General features: G+C 37.3%; 2 protein-coding genes across 4 annotated transcripts; one reads left to right on the top strand and one right to left on the bottom strand.

Annotated features, from left to right (window-relative positions):
- Window positions 1-497: 497 nt before the first annotated feature.
- On the bottom strand, window positions 498-12,008 carry LOC127447837 (MOB-like protein phocein). Of its 3 annotated transcripts, XM_051709929.1 has the most exons (9): window positions 11,852-12,008; window positions 6,903-7,061; window positions 2,900-2,962; window positions 2,596-2,696; window positions 2,413-2,455; window positions 2,112-2,198; window positions 1,822-1,901; window positions 1,593-1,704; window positions 498-1,004 (listed from the first exon to the last, which is right to left on the bottom strand). In XM_051709929.1, the coding sequence occupies exons 1-9, from the start codon at window positions 11,852-11,854 to the stop codon at window positions 873-875; spliced, it is 780 nt and encodes a 259-aa protein (XP_051565889.1). In that variant the 5' UTR covers window positions 11,855-12,008; the 3' UTR covers window positions 498-872. The 3 variants fall into 3 exon arrangements, with proteins under 3 accessions (XP_051565889.1, XP_051565887.1, XP_051565888.1); XM_051709927.1 differs by lacking the exons at window positions 6,903-7,061; window positions 11,852-12,008 and adding an exon at window positions 4,054-4,158; XM_051709928.1 differs by lacking the exons at window positions 498-1,004; window positions 1,593-1,704; window positions 1,822-1,901; ... (2 more) ...; window positions 2,596-2,696; window positions 2,900-2,962 and adding exons at window positions 6,293-6,479; window positions 6,710-6,799.
- A 420-nt stretch (window positions 12,009-12,428) lies between these two features.
- Window positions 12,429-21,042, top strand: hspd1 (heat shock 60 protein 1). Its single transcript, XM_051710213.1, has 11 exons — window positions 12,429-12,549; window positions 14,133-14,308; window positions 14,451-14,786; window positions 14,878-14,973; window positions 15,064-15,157; window positions 16,040-16,208; window positions 17,325-17,424; window positions 17,562-17,807; window positions 18,049-18,223; window positions 19,347-19,525; window positions 19,853-21,042. The coding sequence occupies exons 2-11, from the start codon at window positions 14,135-14,137 to the stop codon at window positions 20,000-20,002; spliced, it is 1,719 nt and encodes a 572-aa protein (XP_051566173.1). The 5' UTR covers window positions 12,429-12,549; window positions 14,133-14,134; the 3' UTR covers window positions 20,003-21,042.
- Window positions 21,043-22,234: the final 1,192 nt, after the last annotated feature.

The following is a 22,234-nucleotide window of genomic DNA, read 5'->3' as shown; positions in this document are numbered from 1 at the left end:
GTCAAATTTATGATTGACCAGGCGTGATTTTTAAAATTGAACTGCAAAATGACGGTGCAGCTTGTGGCACTGTATTCATTATATAGTAGAACTGAGTAAAGCATTAACCTGGTGTAGTACTTACTTTCCAGAGACAGTTTGTTGCCTTTACAATGTTTCTCCCTCTTTGAGGAATGGCAGAACACGATATGCACATTGTTTTAGCTTGCAAAACAGACATCACACTGCTGTAAATGTTCGAAATAAGCCATGGAGAACTGAATGAGATTGTTGCCTCACTCCAGAAGCTGAGCTCAGATGTTTTATATTATACTCTAATATTCCAGAACTCTTCAGTATTATTTACCAGTTGTAGTATTGGAAGATTTATACATAGTTCTACATTTGTTTTTGTAATATTTTATTAAATGGGTTTTTACCTCGTATTAAAGTGTTATCTTGTGTGTTATCATGATACTGATAGCACATGACATAAAAAGCTAATGCATAAAAGTAGGCTAGGTAGAAGTCTTTTATTAACAATTGACATAACCAAAATACCGTACATTTTAGTTCATAACAAAAAAAAAAAAAAAAAGGGCTGGTTAGGAGCCCTCCACCCATGTAATAACTTAATGAGGGAAAAGACAGTGTGAGGAAAAGAAGGAACTTCTTACTGGTTAAGCAGGATTTACACGAGTTCATAGAAGAGTGAGATATGTACACGGAGCTGTTGATGTTACATTTTCATCGTTACAGCTGACCAATGAAATTTAGATGAAACAAAGCATAAGTGAGTGGAAAAGTAAACAAACGTCAAATGACTGAAGTTTTAAGCCTCTGCTGTCTGGACAAAAGAGGCTCTAAAGTTATGAAAATGCACAAGAAACGACTCAGGCGTCACTCTCCCCAGAAGTAGCACTCTGGACTTCCTCTTCCAGGATGGGCACAATGAGGTTGTCCTTAGACATGAGGTTGTACTTCATCACAAAACGAGTGAAGCGGTGACACAAGAAAGTCTCATTCTGTGGGAGAGAGTGATGGTGTTTTGATAAATGACTGTTCTGTGTAAGAAACAGTATAAAGCAGTAGTTCTCAGCTGGTGGGTTATGAATTAAAAATTATAGGGTTGTAGCTAGCATAAAAAAAAAATATGCTACTGTAAATTCAAATAGTGAAATTAGGATAGCTAAATCAATAAGCTTGTCTACTTTTAAAAAAAGTGGTGAAAACGCTTCTTATGTGTCTTGTTGTCATCAAAGGCATTGCATCCAAACACTGCACATTCATCTGTCACTTAGTCGAAGCATGCCAAATTTAGTATACGCCATCACTGACAGGTTGCATGCCATGCCCTAATCCATAAAAAACATGCACAAGACTATGCAAGGTAAACATGACATTTTTGTACTGTGTTCCGTCACGACTTGGTCCACTGGTCTAAAGGTGCCTCCTACTGACTACTCCAAAAAATGCTATTTTAAATGTGAACCAATGTGACTAACTGCTTTGTCATTAGCAGGCTTAACATTCACTGTTCAACAAAAGAAATATTCAGTTCTAGTTTTGTAAATTCATGCATTTATAAATCACATGAATTCTCTTTTGCTCACCTCATACTTGTCAAAAATCTGGCGATGGTGAAAATAAGCGTGGGAGAAAATCCTATAGATGCGACGGCAAACAGAGCCCAGTTTGGCCACAGATGATTCCTTAATGCTGACGCTACACCGAAAGTAGTAAAAAAGCACATGAAACATCAATGGCCTTTTCATAGCTAGAAAGACCTTGAATAATTACACAATTAATATGCTTTAAAGTATTAGATGTTCAATAACTCACCGGCTAGGAAAATACTTGTTGCTGTTGAGAAGACATGCAGCTCCGTCAAGGGTGTGCCTTGTGTAGTCAATGGCAGGGCACTGGGATCAACAGGAAAAACAAATGTGTACTTTGCTGATCCAAAGAAAATAATCCAGGACACATTCACATGACACACATTTTTATGAGTGAGCAATTACTCTCAATAATATACATGCAGAAGCATGTTGTCTTTGTGGTACACTGAAGTGGAATTTTTGTTGTTGTTGTTTTTCAGACTACATTCAAGTTCTGGATTAGAAGACACTTACCTCTTTGGGAGTCTTATGAGCAGCACACAGAAAGATCCACTGTTCAGTGGCAGTCATCTGGGTACATGTGTCCGGATGACACTCATTCTATAGGGCAAAGCCATCATTGACTTCATTAACATATTTTCAAGCAAAATGTAAAGACTAGAGACAATCATCTCTCTCTAAATCATCAGGTATCTGACATGGAAAAGTATGTTACATTTATATTAATACTACAGAAGACTTTCATTGTTTGTGGAATGCAGGTCCATCTAATAAATTACAGTGTTATAAGGTATACAGTATGAATGACAATTACCTGCAGTTTAACAGCCAAGCCATTGAGCTCCAAACAGAACTGTCTATTAAAAAAACACACACACACACAAAAAAACAAGACAATGAGTTTGCATACTGTAGATAAAACCAAGTACACAAAGTACAGAGATGCTCACTACAGAGCAACAAAGCATCTGAATTGACATTGCAAATAGTAATATACCTGAGATGTTCATATTTCCACACCCCTTCGTCCTGTCCCTCGGGGGGCTCCATAATCTTTTCTATGTTTGAACAATCTGAGCGAATGTTCTGCTGAATATACTGAGAAGACAACAAAGACAATCAATAACATTATACAATGCACACATATAAAATGTAACAACTAAAAAACAGTTCAAGAATGAAGTAACGTGACTGACTAATTTTGAGAGGCTTTAGACAGAGTGAAAGGACAATTTTCAATTTAGAGTCAGAGTCTGATATGTTTTTGATGATATAAACAGACACTCAGGTAAAACCCTCACCTGTTGCACTGCTAGAGTGCTGTCCATCTCTTCAAAAGACTCATCAGGCCAGTTATAGAAGTCCTAATGGATCAAACAGTGTTTTAAGAACTGACACTTACTAGAATCATGGATAGTGTTAAGCAGTCGTACACAACAGTACACAGGGTTGGGGAGTAACGGAATACATGTAACGGGATTAGATATTCCCTTGAAAAAATATTAATAGTTTTTGCATGATAACCATCGTTGTTATTCTTATTATTAATGAAAATCAATACAGATAAACATTTCAGGACAAAGCTTTATATTATGTAAATAACATAAGCAGTGCACAAACATCCTTAAATACTTGTATGCACTATATATTGTATATAAAAGTGCATATAACATGAACATGTCCACAAAACGTAATAACCATAGTTTAACATGATAAAACTCACAGTTAAACCATGGATGGTTCCTCATTATTGTGGTTAAATAAATGTTGTTCTTTTATAAAAACAAGCATGGTATAAAACTATATGGTTATTGTAATAATAATTTTAAAAAAAATAGTTGCCTAAACTAAACTATTACTACAACAACTAGATCCCATTCCTCTCCTAACTGATTATTTAATACGAATGTACAACATTAGCTCCAAAATACTATTACAGATCCTGTTAGTACAGTAAATCCATTGTAAATTATACTTGATCACTTATACTACACTATATCAACATCAATACTTGGAGCACAAGTGACTCAACGCAGCATTGTATCATAACTCAAAATTACTAGTTATAATAACGTATAATAACATTCATATTTTATGTATATGAGTAACGATCATACGGGTACTTTCACGAGGGATGCTAACTGCTTTAGCCAAACAACTAGATCATGAAAAACCTGCTGCTTCAGACACCCACTGACTCCGATAGTGTTCTATATTCACTTGTTTTGGGGGAAAAGATCAAATGTGTCTCAGAATTCATACAGATATTTCATTTTTGAATGTAGTTAGGTTTTCCTCAGCTAACTGATAGCTTAGCTCTTGAGCTTAGTTTCGGCTTCCGCTCCAAAAACAACGAATCGTGTATCATTTAAATATTACATTACAACACACACAATAAACAGATTTTTTTGGGGGGGGTGGGGGATGGTGAAATTACTATTCGCTGCTCATTTACCTTCGCCTTGGTACCTGGTCTATTCCTCCTCAGAACAGCTGTGCCCTCCGCCATGACCATCTCGACAGATTTTGGTTTGATTGACAGCGCCCCCAGTGGACGAATAGAGCTACTACAGGGTGAGATCAGAAACACTTGGAATCAGTGGCCCCAAAAAGTTAAGATGACGTCCCGATTGTATTAGTCGGGACGCTTTTGATTATATTTTGTTTTTCAACTGATACTGGGGGTTTGTTTTATCATTTATAACATTAATGTACTGAAACTGATCGTGTCACCACCTCGTGAACCAGTTGTGATATGCAATTGAAAATTCTGTCCCTGTACACTAATGATTATCTGAAACTCCTGTGTTGCACATATTTTTTTTTCTTATGTAGCCTACAATCTAATAATTAAATAAAAAAATAAAATAAATAAAAATTAAAATTAAAAAAACAATTAATCACTCTGCTAACACATGAGGGACCAGTTACAATTTATTTGTACTTTTTGGTAAGTACTTACCAAAACTATTACTTGCTACTAATAGAGCGCAACAGTGCCCGTGCACTTTTGCAACCGCCTGGGTTCCAGAAGTATTTTTCCCATTTATTTCTTCTAGACTTTTCATAAAATCCTTCATAAAAGAGTTCTATGGCATGAATCAAACCAACCAGCTCCAATCACAACATTACAAACGCTGTTTTGAAGCAAAAAAGTATTTGAAAATTGGACAAAAAGACTGAGCCTACCTTTTTTTATGAGGGCATGAACTGCAATTCATTGCAAATTACGTAATCAAATATTAAACAATGGCAATATATACAATGATGTATATTAGGTTGTTGATTTTAAGTATAGAATCAATACAGTTTACATTTATTTCTAAATATTCCGATATATACAAATATAAACATAGTTAGTGGGTGAAGGGAGACAGACTCCTTTGCATCATTCACAGTGCGTCATGGGAGTGGGCGGTCGCTTCCAGGCTGGTTTGGTGGGCTTTCTTGGTTGCAGTTCTCTGATTGGTGGATATTTCTCTGCTGGGTCTGGTTGCACCAGCAATACGTAAGTTACAACTTAGCCTATTTATGGCGTAAATGGGCACTAAGTCTCAATTTATGCACTACTAAATATGTGAGCATTGCACCATTAATCTTAGTTAGAATATAACCCTACGTATAAACTATTTACTGAAGCCTCCGACCAGGAGTACCGGATGGAATAAAAAAGCAGACATATTTAATGACATCAATGAGCTCATGTTTTGTGTGACAGGCTTCAGTCCTTTCGACATATATTATGTTGACATTTACACTCGTTTACATTTATGGGAGAAAACATTATGTAAAAAAACGTACTTCTTCAGCATGAAACCGATCTAACGGTGCACTTTCCTGTGTATGCCGCCCAGTGTAAAGTTTCAACATATATAAAATACATACAATATTAAAATGAATAAATGTCTATTTTTCCAGCCTGTGGTATTAGTATTTATTATTGCCCCTTATTCATTTTAGATAGTTATTGAATATTGTTATTTACATAAGCCAAATACGCCAATAATGAAATTTTGTTTTATTAAGTATCGTATTTCAGTGAGGATATCATTACAGCTGACAGTCACATGAGCAAACAAGGTTTGAACATCAACCGTAACAAGATCAAACTTAAATTCACTGCTTTTTTAACACTTCTGCATACAAATTTGAAGGCTGCTTATTGGATCAATACAAGTAAACGTAATATTAGGCAACTACGCATTACTTCATGGAGAGCTTACAACTACTATTTAAGTCTACTTAGTTACAAACTAATTAGTAGTTACTAAGCCCTTAGTGTGAACTTTATGTCTCAACTTAAGTGAGACCTTACGCACAGCTGGTGCAACTTGCCCCTGCAGCACAAATTCATAATTCAAATTATTAGAATAAAAGGTGATCGATAGAAAACATTTATCCTTGTTCCACTTCCAGTTATCCCTAGAATTAGTTAACTTATAATTACAGAACCATGATGTGACTCCACTGTAATATTCCACAAAGTTACAGTCAATGATTATTCAAATTAATGCAACAATTTATGTGAGAACTGATTTATAAACAATTTACATGGAAATTCCCTCTGCTCATGAATGAGGCCCATTGTGTTTCCTAATACACATTTTAGACAGTCCAAATCCATGTTGCAACACTCATGATTTCAAATTTAAACTCTTTTGTTACATGTCTTACTAAGAGAAAGAAGCAACGCAAAACATCAAGATCACTTTATTGTAACAAAACATGATCATACGTATTTACAATCGAATGGCATAAGAAGAAAACAAACATGGAACAACCATTTTCTCTTAACATCAGAATGACAGATGGTTGAACAACAAGCAGACTTCAATCTACATATTTGCCAAGAATATCTCCATCTCGAAACAGGAAATAGTCCTACAAGAGAAAATAAATATGTATTGTTAAAATGGCAGCAGAATCAAGTTGCTATTGTATGAGTCGTTACAAATGTGGTTTGTTACTGGTCTTCAATAACAAAATTTAAGAGCTTTAAAAATGGGCTAAATAATGGATATATGTTAACTGAACAAGTAGTAAGAACAAGAAGAGCTTTCTGTTTGACAAGATCAATTATCCGAGATTCTGATCATAATGAATGTTCTAACCTTATCATCAAGAACAACTTTAGTTCCTCCATACTCTGGTAGCAAAACTTTATCTCCAACTTTGACACATACGGGTGTTACATTCCCATCCTGCAAGACAGACAACTTTCAAACTCTTGAGACACAACCTATATCTCACAGTCATTAAAAAAGAAAAATGTTTTTAACATAAAAAGCACAAGAAATAAAAAACCTTGTTGGTAGTTCCTGGTCCCACTGCTACGACGGCAGCCTGCAGAACTTTGGCTTGAGACTTTTCTGGAATCATGATACCTCCTTTTGTCACAGTCTCTGCAGCTAGCCGCTCCACCAATACACGGTCAAACATGGGAAGAAATTTCCGGAAAGCCTGCTGTGGGGCAAAGACATGTTTAAAGTAGTGAAGAGATCTGGAGTGCATGTTTAGCAACACTGTAAAACCAATTGAACGCACGGTTAAGCAATGTTCAACTCATGCACCACCAGGGGTCGATACAGACAAGGAAAGTGAAAGACTACAGGATTCCAAGTAAGTACAGCTGCAGCCCGGAGATCTCGAAAGGGGGCGGGAACTCCAAAATATGGCAGGGTTAATCCAGATGGGGGTTTGGCAAACTCAAAAAGGGGACGGCAATTTCACCCACGGCTAAGGCAAAGTATACTTTGTCCACACTGTCATAGATTAACCTTTTAGCAAATCTTCACAGGAAAATTGGTGAATCCTGGAGAAGGATATACAGTTGAAGTCGGATGTTTACATTCACCTTAGCCAAATACATTAAAACTCAGTTTTTCACAATTCCTGACATTTAATCGTAGAAAATATTCCATGTCTTAGGTCAGTTAGGATCACTACTTTATTTTAAGAATGTGAAATGTCAGAATATGTCAAAGTAGAGAGAATTATTTATTTCAGCTTTTATTTCTTTCATCACATTCCCAGTGGGGTCAGAAGTTTACATACACTTTGTTAGTATTTGGTAGCATTGCCTTAAAATTGTTTAACTTGGGTCAAACATCTTGGGTAGCCTTCCACAAGCTTCTCACAATAAGTTGCTGGAATTTTGGCCCATTCCTCCAGACATAACTGGTGTAACCGAGTCAGGTTTTTAGGCCTCCTTGTTTGCACACGCTTTTTCAGTTCTGCCCACAAATTTTCTGTTGGACTGAGGTCAGGGCTTTGTGATGGCCACTCCAATATCTTGACTTTTTGTCCTTAAGCCATTTTGCTTTGGAGGTATGCTTGGGGTCATTGTCCATTTTGAAGACCCATTTGCAACAGCTTTAACTTCCTGGCTGATGTCTTGAGATGTTGCTTCAATATATCCTCATCATTTTCCTTCCTCATGATGCCATCTAATTTGTGAAGTGCACCAGTCCCTCCTGCAGCAAAGCACCCCCATGCTTCACGGTTGGGATGGTGTTCTTCGGCTTGCAAGCCTCGCCCTTTTTCCTCTGAACATAACGATGGTCATTATGGCCAAACAGTTTCAAAAAATATTTCATTAGACCAGAGGATATATCTCCAGAAAGTAAGATCTTTGTCCCCATGTGCACTTGCAAACTGTAGTTTGGCTTTTTTTATGTCGGTTTTGGAGCAGTGGCTTCTTCCTTGCTGAGCAGACTAAGTCGATATAGGACTCGTTTTACTGTGGATATAGATACTTGTCTACCTGTTTCCTCCAGCATCTTCACAAGGTCCTTTGCTGTTGTTCTGGAATTGATTTGCACTTTTCGCACCAAACTACGTTCATCTCTAAGAGACAGAATGCGTCTCCTTCCTGAGAGGTATGATGGCTGCGTGGTCCCATGGTGTATATACTTGCGTACTATTGTTTGTACAGATGAACGTGGTACCTTCAGGCATTTGGAAATTGCTCCAAAGGATGAACCAGTCTTGTGGAGGTCCACAATTTTTTTTCTGAGGTCTTGGCTGATTTCTATTGATTTTCCCATTATGTCAAGCAAAGAGGCACTGAGTTTGAAGGTAAGCCTTAATCAGAAGCTAATTGGCTAATTGCCTAAAGGCTTGACATCCTTTTCTGGAATTGCCAAGCTGTTTAAAGGCAGTTAACTTAGTGTACGTAAACTTCTGACCCACTGGAATGGTAGTCAATTATAAGTGAAACAATCTTTATGTAAACAACTGTTGGAAAAATTACTTGTGTCATGCAAAAAGTAGATGTCCTAAACGACTTGCCAAAACTATAGTTTGCTAATATGAAATCTGTGGAGTGGTTAAAAAATTAGGTTTAATGACTTAAATCGAAAGTGTATGTAAGCTTCGGACTTCAACTGTAGCTGCAGGCCGAGCTCCAAAAAGGAGCCCCTAATCTAATCCTTACCCTACAGGCCCAGGTATATTAGTTTTTCTGCTTTCTGTATAAGATCGAGCTCAGTCAACCACGTTGCCTTCAAAATTATACTCTTTTAAATCCCGAGCGAATATGAATGCATTTGATGCATATGCACTTGGACTGTTTTGATACTCTTTTAGTACAGTCAACATCAGGAGCATGTGGCGAGTGGCGACCATGCGCACAGACGAGGACTGTCTGCATGTCGAAAATCTGGGCCACAAGGACTGTGCTGATGACGAAATTTGTGTCACGCACACTGTGCGCAGAGCGATCAGCAACACGTACAACCAAAGTATACTTTGGGCTTGATGTTATTACTTGACAGTCCTCATCTGTGTGGATCGTCGTCACAAGCACCTATTGTTGATTGTACAAGAGAATCACAAAACAGTGTGCATGCGTCGGATGCATTTGTATTCATTTGCGAGTATGGTATACACAAAGAATATACTTTGAAAGGCAAGCGCGATCCGGTTCGGAGCACAGAAAAACTAAGTATAACCAGGCCTTTAGGTTAGGGTCTCGGTATACCTTTGCTCGCAGTTTGGAGCTCCTGCCCATTTTTTGGAGCTTGTTCCGCAGCTATTTCCTTCTCCAGGATTCACCAATTTTCCTATGAAGTGTTTGCTAAATGGTCAATCTATGACAAAATGTGTTACCATGATATTCTGCAATCCAAAAGATGATTACATTGACTTAGACTGCAATCTTTCAAATCACATTCAATTTCTGCTTATGAAAAAATCTTTGGGTAACAGTCTTTAAATGCCATTCTAGGCAAGAATTAGGCTACTTATTTAAATGCCTAAACAAAATGGACTACTTGGTCAATAATGTTTCTTTATCACACTAAATGTATCAAACCATTTCAAAGACAAGTGCAGCTGCTTGTCTGACAACAGATATGAGTGTGACCTTGAGAGAAGGTCATGTGTGAGGTGGGGTAGATGTGATAGATGTTCAGTGTTCATGTGGGGGAGGAGAGAGGTTGGAGGTTTTGTAAATGTTTGCCATCCAGCTGAAGGACAAAGGACAGACACCATTATAATCTCCAAAGCCGCCCCTGTGAGGAATGTTCCTGACAATTCTAGAATGAATCACTTGGCCTCATAATACATCTCAAGGCAAGAGTAAGAGTCATACCACAACAACAACAATTAATTGACTATTGTTAATGACACAAAGTTTTGGTTACTGTTTAATATCCACTTAAGTACAAGACTCTTTAAAATGTTATAGCAGTTTATGAGAGGAGAAACAACACCACTGAAGAAAATATTTAATTTAAAAGCCTCAATTCAAGACAAATGAATCACAGCCACCTGCCTAGTATTCTGTAGGTCCCCTAAACAGCGCCAACTGGCATTCTGAGATGCTATACTTTTCACCACAATTGTAAAGAGCGGTTATCTGAATTACCGTAGACTTTGTCAGTTTGAACCAGTCTGGCAACTCTCTGTTGATCTCCCTCATCAACAAGGCATTTCCGTCCACAGAACCGCCCCTCACTGGATGCTTTTTGTTTTTGGCACCATTCGGAGTAAACTCTAGAGACTGTTGTGCATGAAAATCTCAGGAGATCAGCAATTACAGAAATACTCAAACCAGCCCATCTGGCACCAACAATCATGCCACAGTCCAAATCACTGAGATCAATTTTTTTCCCCATTCTGATGGTTGATGTGAACATTAAGTGAAGCTTCTGACCCGTATCTGCATAATTTTATGCACTGCAGCCACACAATTGGCTGATTAGATAATCACATGGATGATTGTTGGTGCCAGACAGGCTGGTTTGAGTATTTCTGTAACTGCTGATCTCCTGGGATTTTCACACACAACAGTTTCTAGAGTTTACTCCGAATGGTGCCAAAAACAAAAAGCATCCAGTGAGGTGCAGTTCTGCAGATGGAAATGCCTTGTTGATGAGAGAGGTAAACAGAGAATGGCCAGACTGATTTGAACTGACAAAGTCTATGATAACTCAGATAATCATTCTGTACAATTGTGGTGAGAAGAACAGCATCTCAGAATGCTATTCCAAGATGAGGGTTGGTGCTGTTTTGGCCGCACGAGGGGGACCTACACAATATTAGGCAGATGGTTATAATGTTGTGGCTGATCGGAGTGTATCATGCACATGTGTTCTACTCCATTCAAAATGACCTGGAAGATCATATCTTTCTGAAAGGCTATTGGTCGAAATGCTCCTGAGCCACTGAGCCCTGCACAGTTACTGTGACAATCTAATTTACCAAGTTATGATGATGAAAATTTGTTCAAAGTAACTGTATGTTTTAACATACAAACTTAAACTATCTGGAAACTGCATGTTTATAGAACAGAGCATACAGTCATCATGCTAAATACAAGCTGTCATATAAATTTGGACCTTAAAGTGCATTTGCAAAAATAAGCCAAACATGAAATAATTCTACCACTTTTGTTTTACACTACTTTAGAATTTACAATTTTAGGCTTTTTGGCGATTTATGAGACAAAGACTAGCTAAGCTTTCATACTACATACCGAGTCTCCACATATGTGAAATCGCCAATCTTTATTACACCTAAACACACATTTTTAACAATTCTACCATCACTTTAAATGTACTCATAAACTAAGATCATATCCTTAAATTTACTCGACGCATGACTACGTTACTAACTATGACCTTTCAGTTGCAATCGATTGAGGGCTATAAAACACTGCGTTATCACATGAATTAGAAAGAAAAATCAAATAATTATCAAACTAACTCATCCTAATGGTATAGCTAGACGAATCGTTTTAGATGTCTTACCATTTTGTCTGATCTTTATGAAATGCACGTCTAGTAGAGCAGCTTAAGACAGTCGCCTGAACTCCTTCACTCCTGCGACCCACGTGAAGAAGAAATATCTAGAACTTTACTGCGCATGCGCCAAATTACAACCATTACGGACCACGTCCTGGCGTCTAGAATATTCCTTTACAGTCTAAACGTTCACTCAGGCATTTTATCAATTTATTTATTGTTCTCAAAGCCATCCTTGGTTAAGAAACGCTATGTTTAAATTATATATATATATAGTACGTAACTGTTGCAGTACATTTGGTTATTGCACAATCTTAACCTCTAACCTCGCTTTTTTTCTCCAATAGAATCCGGGAAAATTCTCGAACTTCACGCCCCGGAACGAGTATAACATAAATTTAATAGGTAGAAATATATTAAATAGACCAACTTGTAAATTATTGAAGCTAGTTTTCACCCCAGTATCAGTAACATATATATTTTAGAAGCAAATAAATGAACGAGAGTTGCACTTCTGCATTAAAATAGTATAATGCACAACCATCATTTGAGAGAAGTCAGTTATTCAGATGTCGAGGCAGATAATGTGGTTACCCGGATGAAGAGCACGTGAGTTGAGCACAGCGGCTCTAGTTATTTAATCATTCAGTCTGCTGAACTGACGGGCACCCGATTCTGTATATTCACCTCCAGATCACGGTTCAGTAAGTTACTTGCATCATCATCATTATTATCAGCCATAAAAGCCTACTAACATAGAATTCTGCATTATGTTCTCTACTAGCCTGGTAGTATTTAGATGAGTCATATTATTGAAGTTAAAGAGTTAGGTATGTTATATATGTAACAACATGCAATGTCGTTGTGTCAGTTGGACTTCGCAGTCTTTAAGAACATTTAGCATGTGTAAGTGTCTAATTACTTATCATTTCAACCTGTCACATTTTTGTTCGCGTTACTTTTGTATAGGACAATTGCAGTGATTGCTCATCAGTTAAAGAACAACTTGCATGGGGGCAACAAATGTATTTCGCATAGCATATGCACTGCTTGTTAACTATAAATGTATTCGTGTCATTAATGTATGTTGTGACTACAGACTTTATATGTTAAGTTACAAAGCAAGAAAGCTCGATGTGCAAATCTAGTGTCGAACACAGCTCGTTCTGGCATGCTAACAAGACATATGATATCTAGGCCTAGGAAGACTAAATCTGTATTTTATTTATGTCAGTGCCATAAGTACTGGTTTTTGATCAAACAAAAGGAATACCCAGGGAACTTTGTAACGGGAACTCACGGTGATGAGAGGGAATAATTTCAGTCCCTGTCATGACGCCCGGTGATTTTGACCTTGTGACGCCCTGAGCTGAGCGCGCACGTGGGGAAGAGGAGAGGCTGATAAAAAGGGATGTTTAGTTTAAACATCATTTCATTGCATTTACCCTGTAAATCAGGTCATAAGGAGATTTTTAAAAAGAAATTGACTTGACGTGTGTGTTACTTCAGCATTTAGAGTATTGTGCATCTTTTCTTTGATTGTACTAAATTGTTTTGGTGTAGTGTTTTTTTTTTTTTTTTTTTTAAAAGGAGATCACTGGGACTGAGATTATTTTGGATATTTTTATTTAAAAATATTTAAAGATATTTTTATATTTTTTATGATAAACCCTTAGAAAAGAAAATATGTTATGTCGTTAACCTATTTATTAAGTAAATATTATATTCATAAATGTAGATGGTCAAAGAAAATCCCGCATTTTGGACAATAAGTCTGAGCTCTATCAGTACCTTGAAACTTTGGAGAGTGTAAGGAACACCAAGGCAACAAGGCCCATCCTGGTTTGGAAACGCCCACTGATTACTACACTGAGATTCCCTAATTTCATTGGATAGTTGAAAAACACCCATCCCTATTTGAGAACACCCACAGATTGAGAAACGCCCAGTATTGTTCCGCAGAGACCTATACTTAAATGATGGCAAGGCGAGGGATGGGCGGTGTGTTTGAAAAGTCAGTGAGGATTTTTTGCCTGGAGAGATACTGAAAATTTTAAACGCATATATCTGCTAAAAGTTAATTTTATCAGCTGTCATGAACACACACGCATATAGATGTTCTCAAAGCTATCCAGTATGAATTCAAAGCCACAAAACTAAAATTTTGTTTTCATAGTGGTTTTTAGATGTGAATAAGAAAAACAGATCAAAACTAACTGGTATTAATATGTTTGAGGATCTTATTTTTTGTGGATGATAAATGGTCTGTTTGTATGCTTTCTTTTAGAAATGCTGCGTTTACCCAGTGTGATGAGACAGATGAGGCCAGTGTGCAGGGCGCTGGCCCCACACCTGACCCGCGCATATGCCAAGGATGTCAAGTTTGGAGCCGAGGCTCGGGCCCTCATGCTCCAGGGTGTTGACCTATTGGCTGATGCTGTGGCTGTTACCATGGGACCAAAGGTATGCTGACTTCAATGAGTATAAACCGTAATAAATGTTCACACAGTATCATGTTGTAGTGTAGCATGGGAATCAACACAACACACTGGTTAATGATTATTATAATAAAGGAAGGCTGTTCATACTCGCCTCTTTCCCTTAGGGTCGCACCGTTATCATTGAGCAGAGTTGGGGAAGCCCCAAAGTCACCAAAGACGGTGTCACAGTGGCCAAAAGTATCGAACTGAAGGATAAATACAAGAATATTGGGGCCAAGTTAGTACAGGACGTGGCCAACAACACTAATGAGGAGGCTGGAGATGGCACCACAGCTGCCACAGTGCTGGCCCGTGCTATTGCCAAGGAGGGATTTGACACCATCATCAAAGGTGCCAACCCTGTTGAGATCCGTAAAGGAGTCATGATGGCGGTAGAAGCAGTCATCAATGAACTCAAGAAACTCTCTAAGCCGGTCACAACACCAGAGGAAATTGCTCAGGTAAAGGGTTTTTCTGTCATACAATGTATTGAAAGTTGTCTGAAATCTTATCTTGACCCTGCATGTTCCCTTCAATCCTTCTTTGGTATAGGTGGCCACGATATCTGCCAATGGAGACACTGAGGTTGGTACCATCATCTCCAATGCCATGAAGAAAGTGGGACGCAAAGGTGTTATTACAGTAAAGGTAAGCTTCTACTGTAAAGATGATATGATGGTTTGTTCCTGAAAATGCTCTTGCATATCTTGAACTCAAGACTGTTTTTCTTGTTTAAAGGATGGTAAGACCCTTCATGATGAGCTTGAGATAATTGAGGGAATGAAGTTTGACCGTGGCTACATTTCTCCTTACTTCATCAACACAGCTAAAGGTAAGTATTTCGTAATAGAATGTCATTTATCTAATAGAACAGGGGTCCCCAAACTTTTTACTGCCAGTGCCAGGTCACACTGCAATGTTTTCAAGGGGGGCCGGAGTGAGCATACAGTTTTTGTTTTTTTTTGTCACAGAGATTATTCTTCTGCTTTTATTACTTGAATTAATATTACAATTAAAATCCATTCACAGAACATGATTTTAATATTGGTAACTTTATTGTATGTATAGATTCCTTAGCAACTACTTTGTCATTGTATACATGTTATCTCCGTTCACTGACGTGTGAATGTCAAGGTCCAGTCATTTCAACAGAATTTGCATTAAGTTTTTCTATTGTAGGCTAATAAGAATATTTTTTAAATCTGTGAGAAATGTTAAATTAGAGCCTACTTCATCTTACATCAGTGGATCCATCCATTTGCTTAAAGAACTTTGATTTTAATTAATCTCTGTGACCAGTCTTTTTAATCTGGTCACCAAAAATATTCATTCAGATTAGTTAATTGATTAGTTCATTGCCCGTTTTTGCAAATAACACTTTGTGCCAGTAGATGGTGCCAAATGACCGTCTTTTATGCCTTGAAAGAGGAAAAAGCAGATTTAGTTATTCCTGATCAGAAAAGGTCTAATTATCATTTATTAAAATTTGTGTCTCAGCAGTTCTACTAAGAGACTTCAGCAATGCAGAGTGTTTAAGCATCATAATCATTTCCACACAAATGACAACAACGCATATGTATCATACTGTGAACTGCTGAGCATGACTTTAATCAATCTATACAAAATAATAGCCGTAGTTTGGGGACCCCTGTAACAGAAGTTCATACCAATCTATATGCTGGCATGACATCTACTGTTCCCCCTCTGTTTGTAGGCCAAAAGTGTGAGTTCCAGGATGCTTATCTGCTTCTGAGTGAGAAGAAGATCTCCAGTGTACAGAGCATCGTGCCAGCACTGGAAATCGCCAACCAGCATCGCAAGCCTTTGGTCATCGTGGCTGAAGACGTGGACGGAGAGGCACTTAGCACTTTGGTCCTCAATAGGTTTGTGGCAGAACCTTCTTAGCTTAACATTTCAGTAGGGCTGGGCGAAATGGCCAAAAATATGATCACGATATTTTGTTTAATTTCATTCAATATAAACTCCACAAGATAAGCTACCTTTAAAGTATACTCTGTTTAGGATTTAATCCTACATAAGATGTGACTTATTTTCAATGTCATTATGCCAATTTCATCGTCTTCAGTGGACGTTTGACTCCACTCAAAGACTTTTCTTGCAACTCCAGCACAGTAGGTGGCTGTACTGCAAAATAAGCTAGATTGCCAACAGCCAAAAAACATCACAAGAATAAGAAACACTTCCTTGCCTGTGACAGCGAGATGAAAAAGCATTTTACAAAATAGTACAAAACTAAACAGCAATGGTGTTGATGTCGGAGTTGCTGTTTTCAGTCAGTAGCAGTATTGCATTGTCAGTGCTGTCTTGTTTGATACACAACAATATCATATTAGCTGGATAGCCAGCTAGCAGCTACCTAGCCTCATTACTAGTGAACATGACAGCAGGGCTATGTAGCCGCTAGCCAGTTGATACTTCCTAACTGACTGGTTTCATGACTGTGATTCAGTAACCTAGCTGTGTGTTTAACTTTGACGAACTGCTTGGGTTTGTAGTGACACGTACCTGATCCGATCATCTAGATTTAGAACATAGGCTAAATATTGAAAATATCTCAAAAGTTAAATATCGATATTGTTTTATTGCCCAGCCCTATATTTCAGCATAATGTCATCTTTACAAATCCCTAAGAAACTCGTGAAATAAATAAATACAAAACTCTGGAAACAAAGTCACCATCACTATCTTGATTTTGCTATCCAATGGTATGCTAGCCAAGTTACCATGCTAACTTTTTAATTACTAGCAAAATATCATACTTATAAAGTTGTATATATGTGTAATAACTAAATAGTGAAACGTATTTAGAATGTTGTTGCTGTCTTTATTATTATTATTTCTTAATTGATGACTGTGGAGGTAAATACCAATTTGCCACAGTTTACATAGTTGTAACAATTGTCTACTGGCTTCTCTGCTTTAAGAATGCCTTGTTATTTAAAGCTTTTGGGTTAAAGGTCAATGCTAAAACTTCACAGGTTAAAGGTTGGCCTGCAGGTCGTTGCAGTCAAGGCTCCAGGATTCGGGGACAACCGAAAGAACCAGCTGCAGGATATGGCAATTTCCACTGGAGGCACGGTGTGTGTTAAGCTCTTAATTTGCTTTCAGGATGTTAATTAAAAACATTTAGGGTTGTGTTAAATGTATATCACATTGTTTTGATACCCAGGCTTAATAACATCAGAATATTTAAGACAGCTGAACTGTGTTTCCAGGTGTTTGGTGATGAGGCTATGAGTCTAGCCCTTGAGGATATCCAGGCACATGACTTCGGTAAGGTTGGCGAGGTCATCGTGACAAAGGATGACACGATGCTCCTCAAAGGCCGTGGTGATTCATCAGCTATTGAGAAACGTGTGGCTGAGATCGCCGAACAGCTGGAGAGCACAAACAGTGACTACGAGAAGGAGAAACTCAACGAGCGTCTTGCAAAGCTATCTGATGGAGTGGCTGTGATTAAGGTATGAAAACATGGAAGTGATGGACAGACAAGAGGCTATACTGCACTGTTCCATTCAAAGCTGGATCTTTATTTGGCATCTCAGTGAACTGCTAGTTGTAAATTTGCAATTTCCATGGTGGAAGTCTAACATTAGGTGGTTCAACTGCACCTTTTCAAGTAGCAGGTTAGATTGATAGGAAGCAATGTCAGAATTTTTCTTGATAAAGCATCATGTCAAAATTTTTAATACTTTTTGTTAGGTTGGAGGAACAAGTGATTTTGAAGTGAATGAGAAGAAAGATCGTGTCACGGATGCTCTGAATGCCACTCGTGCTGCTGTGGAGGAGGGAATTGTTCCTGGAGGAGGCTGTGCCCTCCTGCGCTGCATCCCAGCCCTGGATGATGTCAAGCCTGCCAATGCTGATCAAAAAATTGGTAGGTTGTTGTAGGGCTGAAAAATGAATTCAAATTCACTGTATGACCTAGTGCGATTATCGAACTGCGATTTAATAAATAAATAACATGAATGCGGTGCACTTATGTGCGCAGCTCTGTTCTGTCTGTAGTGTGTAGTGTTTTCTCAAGTGCATGTTATTGTATTACATTCGCTTGAATATGCATGAGGCTCATAATATTGGGTTTCAAGAGCGATTCTGTGCTCAATACAAACTTGTGCTCCGAGTTTGGATCCGTGTGCAAAAATGAACTAAGCACATTATATTTAGAGCGCTACACTTCAAAGCTGAAGTATGTAATTTCTGGGCCACCAATTGGAACTGCAAAAATAAACTTTCAAAACAGCTTTCTGAATACGCCCTGTCTGCCGTTGATCAAACAAAGAGATAGTTTGGTTGAATATCCGGGTCTTAAGAGGGTTGCACATAAATGTTTTTTTTTAAAAACCCAGTAATTTTCAAAGTGCAGCAGAAAATTTAGCTATGAATGCCTAATTTATAGTTGTCTCTACGTATTAAGCTGCATAAGGAGAAAGTATTTTTACACAGAAAAAGTTGCATGCTTCAGCTTTATTTGTACATTTGTGTAATTCCAAATACATTTGTCTGCTAAAATTACTATACAAATCTAAAATAATCCCCTGAAATGTTTTTGTGGACAGAAGGGGAGGTTAGATATATAGTATACAAAGTTGACTGGGTTTAAAAAAAGAGAATAAAAAGTGGGCAGAGAACTTGTCTATTGTATACCTTTTTTTTTTTTTGTCCACTTTGTGACGTGCAATGTGAATGCAACATTAATATATGTATATTAATACTAATATATATATATATGGCAGTTGAACATGGGTAAATCATTATTTTTTTGGGGTAAAAAGGAAACACAAGGTTTTTATTTTTTATCATATCAGTTCAAATTGCAATATTGTTTATATAAATAACAATTCGTTTTTGTCCTAAAAATCCCTAGGTGATTGAGTGTTGATATCCTCCTTGTTTTTCAAGTGGTCTTCATAAGAACTAGGAAAATAACTGTTCATTTCCTGTAAGAGACTACATGGCTTCTCTAATCTGATTTTTGTTTTTTTCACGTGCTCTTTAAGGTATTGACATTATTCGCAAAACTTTGCATATTCCTGCTATGACCATTGCCAAGAATGCAGGAGTTGAGGGCTCTTTGGTGGTGGAGAAGATCTTGCAAAGTGCTCCAGAGATTGGATATGATGCTCTGCTTGGAGAATATGTCAACATGGTCGAGAGAGGAATTATTGACCCCACAAAGGTTGGTCTTTTCCCAGTGAAATGTACTTTTTTTTTTTTTTTTTTTTTGTTATTATTGCATTATTAGTAGGGTTGGGAAATTTAGAATCAGTTCTGAATAAGTTTCCTTCAAAAATAAATAAATAATAATAATATGCTGAAACCAAATGATTCAGTTCCTTTAGCAGTTCTTAATTTTCCCAATATTTCCTTCTCTTAAGTATCATTAGTGGAATTGTTAAAGAAACTTAACGATTAAGGAATCTGTACCACAATCGTTACATTCATTACTATTCCCATCTTTAATTATTAATCGGAGCTTAATTTATATCCATGGTTTCCCCTGCAGGTTGTGAGGACGGCATTATTAGATGCTGCAGGTGTTGCGTCTCTACTGTCTACTGTTGAGGTTGTTGTCACTGAGATACCCAAGGAGGAGAAGGAAATGCCAGGTGGAGGAATGGGTGGCATGGGTGGAATGGGTGGCATGGGATTCTAAACCGTGCTGAACTGATTTAAGTGGAAGGGCTGTGGGCAGGGGACATGATATGCCCCTTCCCTTTGACTTGGAAAAACCTGCTGAAACCGTGCATTGTGGTCTTGACATGGGGCAAAGAAATGGACTTGAAATTCTTCCTTCCTTCCACCACTATGTCTGGTCTTATCTCTTTGTTCATGACTGAAGACGTGACTCTACTAATTCAAAGACAAGTTCTTCTCTGATAATGTGACCAGGGGGTGTCTGTCTGCTTTGTTCTTTAACATTGTGCTTACTGTTTCCATCCAATCATCAAAAATGCCTAATGGGAAAGTGCATTTAATATGTCCTTGCATATTTTTATGCTTTTGTATTGTTTGTATGCCTCTGTATCAGACCATCTGTAGGGGCTTTCAAAGCAAGACATCTAGGTAATAGTCTGCTTTCGTGAGCAAGAAAGTACTAGAAACTTTGGCCAGTTGTATTTAAAAATGTATTTTCATTGATCAGTTCATTTTTTTTGTACACTGTTCATTATTTTTGGTATAAAAATAAAGCCCTCATTTAAGGATTACACATCTTTAAGTGTGTACCCATCGTTTTGCTTTCTAATTGGTACTTTGGTTGTATTTTAATTAAGAATAGATCATTGAATAGAATTCTTACATATCAGCTTGCTGAGAATTGAGTGTTGTTGGTTTTTCAGGTGTTCCTGGTTTCATATTTTAATCAGATTGGGAGGTTGAGCATATTTTGGTCAAGACTAGAGTTTGATGGGAAAATTGAGTGGAAGGATGGGTGAACTTTGCTACACAGCAGTTTTAAAACAACCATTCAAGAGCATGCCAAACAATATACTTAATATCATTGTAAACTCAAAGATCCAACTCGTAGTGGTACAGAAGTGTTGAAACAAACGCTGCTGTTCAGCGAGACAATTAATGCTTTTTTGTTTGATGAATGGTGCATTTTTCATGAATGTGCAACAATCATTTAAACATGTTTTGTAAAATATAGTCATTACTGTATTTTTTATTTAATAAAGCTGAATGTTCAAAGAAGATGAGTATTTGACCCATGTTGATATCCTAACCAATCAATGGCTTCCTTCTCAGCAAGATTTTATTCTGAAAAATATTTAATCAACTTAATGAAACAGTGATTAACTTAAGTCATAGTCATATGAATCAGATGTGATTCAATAACTCATTCAAGATCAAATTTATGCATATTCAAACATGAATATAAGAATTTATTAATGTACATGAATGATCTGTTTTGCAATATGTACATTTGCTAATAACATTTTAATAACTCAATGTGTTACAGATAAATACTTCAACATTCTATTAATGTTTCTTTGAAATAAATCTTTCCTTAGCTGCATAAATTAATCAAAGGCTACTTTTTTAATAGCGTACTACCATACTACTAGTGCCACTTTTGCAGTATGGATACTGTTTGCAGTATGCAAATTTTCTATATACACAGAGTACTCTGATGACCTTCATTTGCCAAAATGTGCAGAATACACCATCACACTGCATGACATATTGTATCCCGCGATGCACTCAACCTTCTATTCTTGTGTAGTGATTAAACCAGAATTTGAAATGTTTTTATCATCACTTTTAACTTCTTTGATGGGACTGCCAGGAGTCAAGACATTTTATAGAAATAAAAAAAGCAAAATGGCAATATCTATTTCTGAGATGATTATTGTGCAGAATTCGCTGATTTAAACCTGCAACAACAAAATCTGTACGTTATTCCAAACTTTTGGCCGCCAGAGTATATAGATTTTGCTGTTTTGGAAGAAAATTGGTACTTGAATTCACCAAAGTGGTATTCAACTGATCACAAAGTATAGTCAGGACATTAATGATGTAAAAAAAAACAGCACCATCACTGTTTGAAAAAAGTACTTTATCAAATCTAGACAGGCCCAGCAGCTTTCCATGAAGTGTTGATGGCTTTCCAGCAGCCATCACTCCAACACCTTATCCTTGAGTAATGCTAAATTGCTAATTTGGTACTAGAAAATCACTTGCCATTATATCAAACACTGCTGAAAGCTATTTGGTTCGTTAAATGAAGCTTAACATTGTCTTTGTGTTTGTTTTTGAGTTGCCACAGTATGCAATAGACTGGCATGTCTTAAGGTCAATATTAGGTCAGACATGGCAAAAAAAGAAGCAGCTTTCTCTAGAAACTCATCAGTCAATCATTGTTTTGAGGAATGAAGATTTCATA

This window comes from Myxocyprinus asiaticus, chromosome 11 (genome assembly GCF_019703515.2).
Source record: "Myxocyprinus asiaticus isolate MX2 ecotype Aquarium Trade chromosome 11, UBuf_Myxa_2, whole genome shotgun sequence".
Lineage (NCBI taxonomy): Eukaryota > Metazoa > Chordata > Actinopteri > Cypriniformes > Catostomidae > Myxocyprinus > Myxocyprinus asiaticus.
This window is presented reverse-complemented; position numbering and strand designations above follow the sequence as displayed.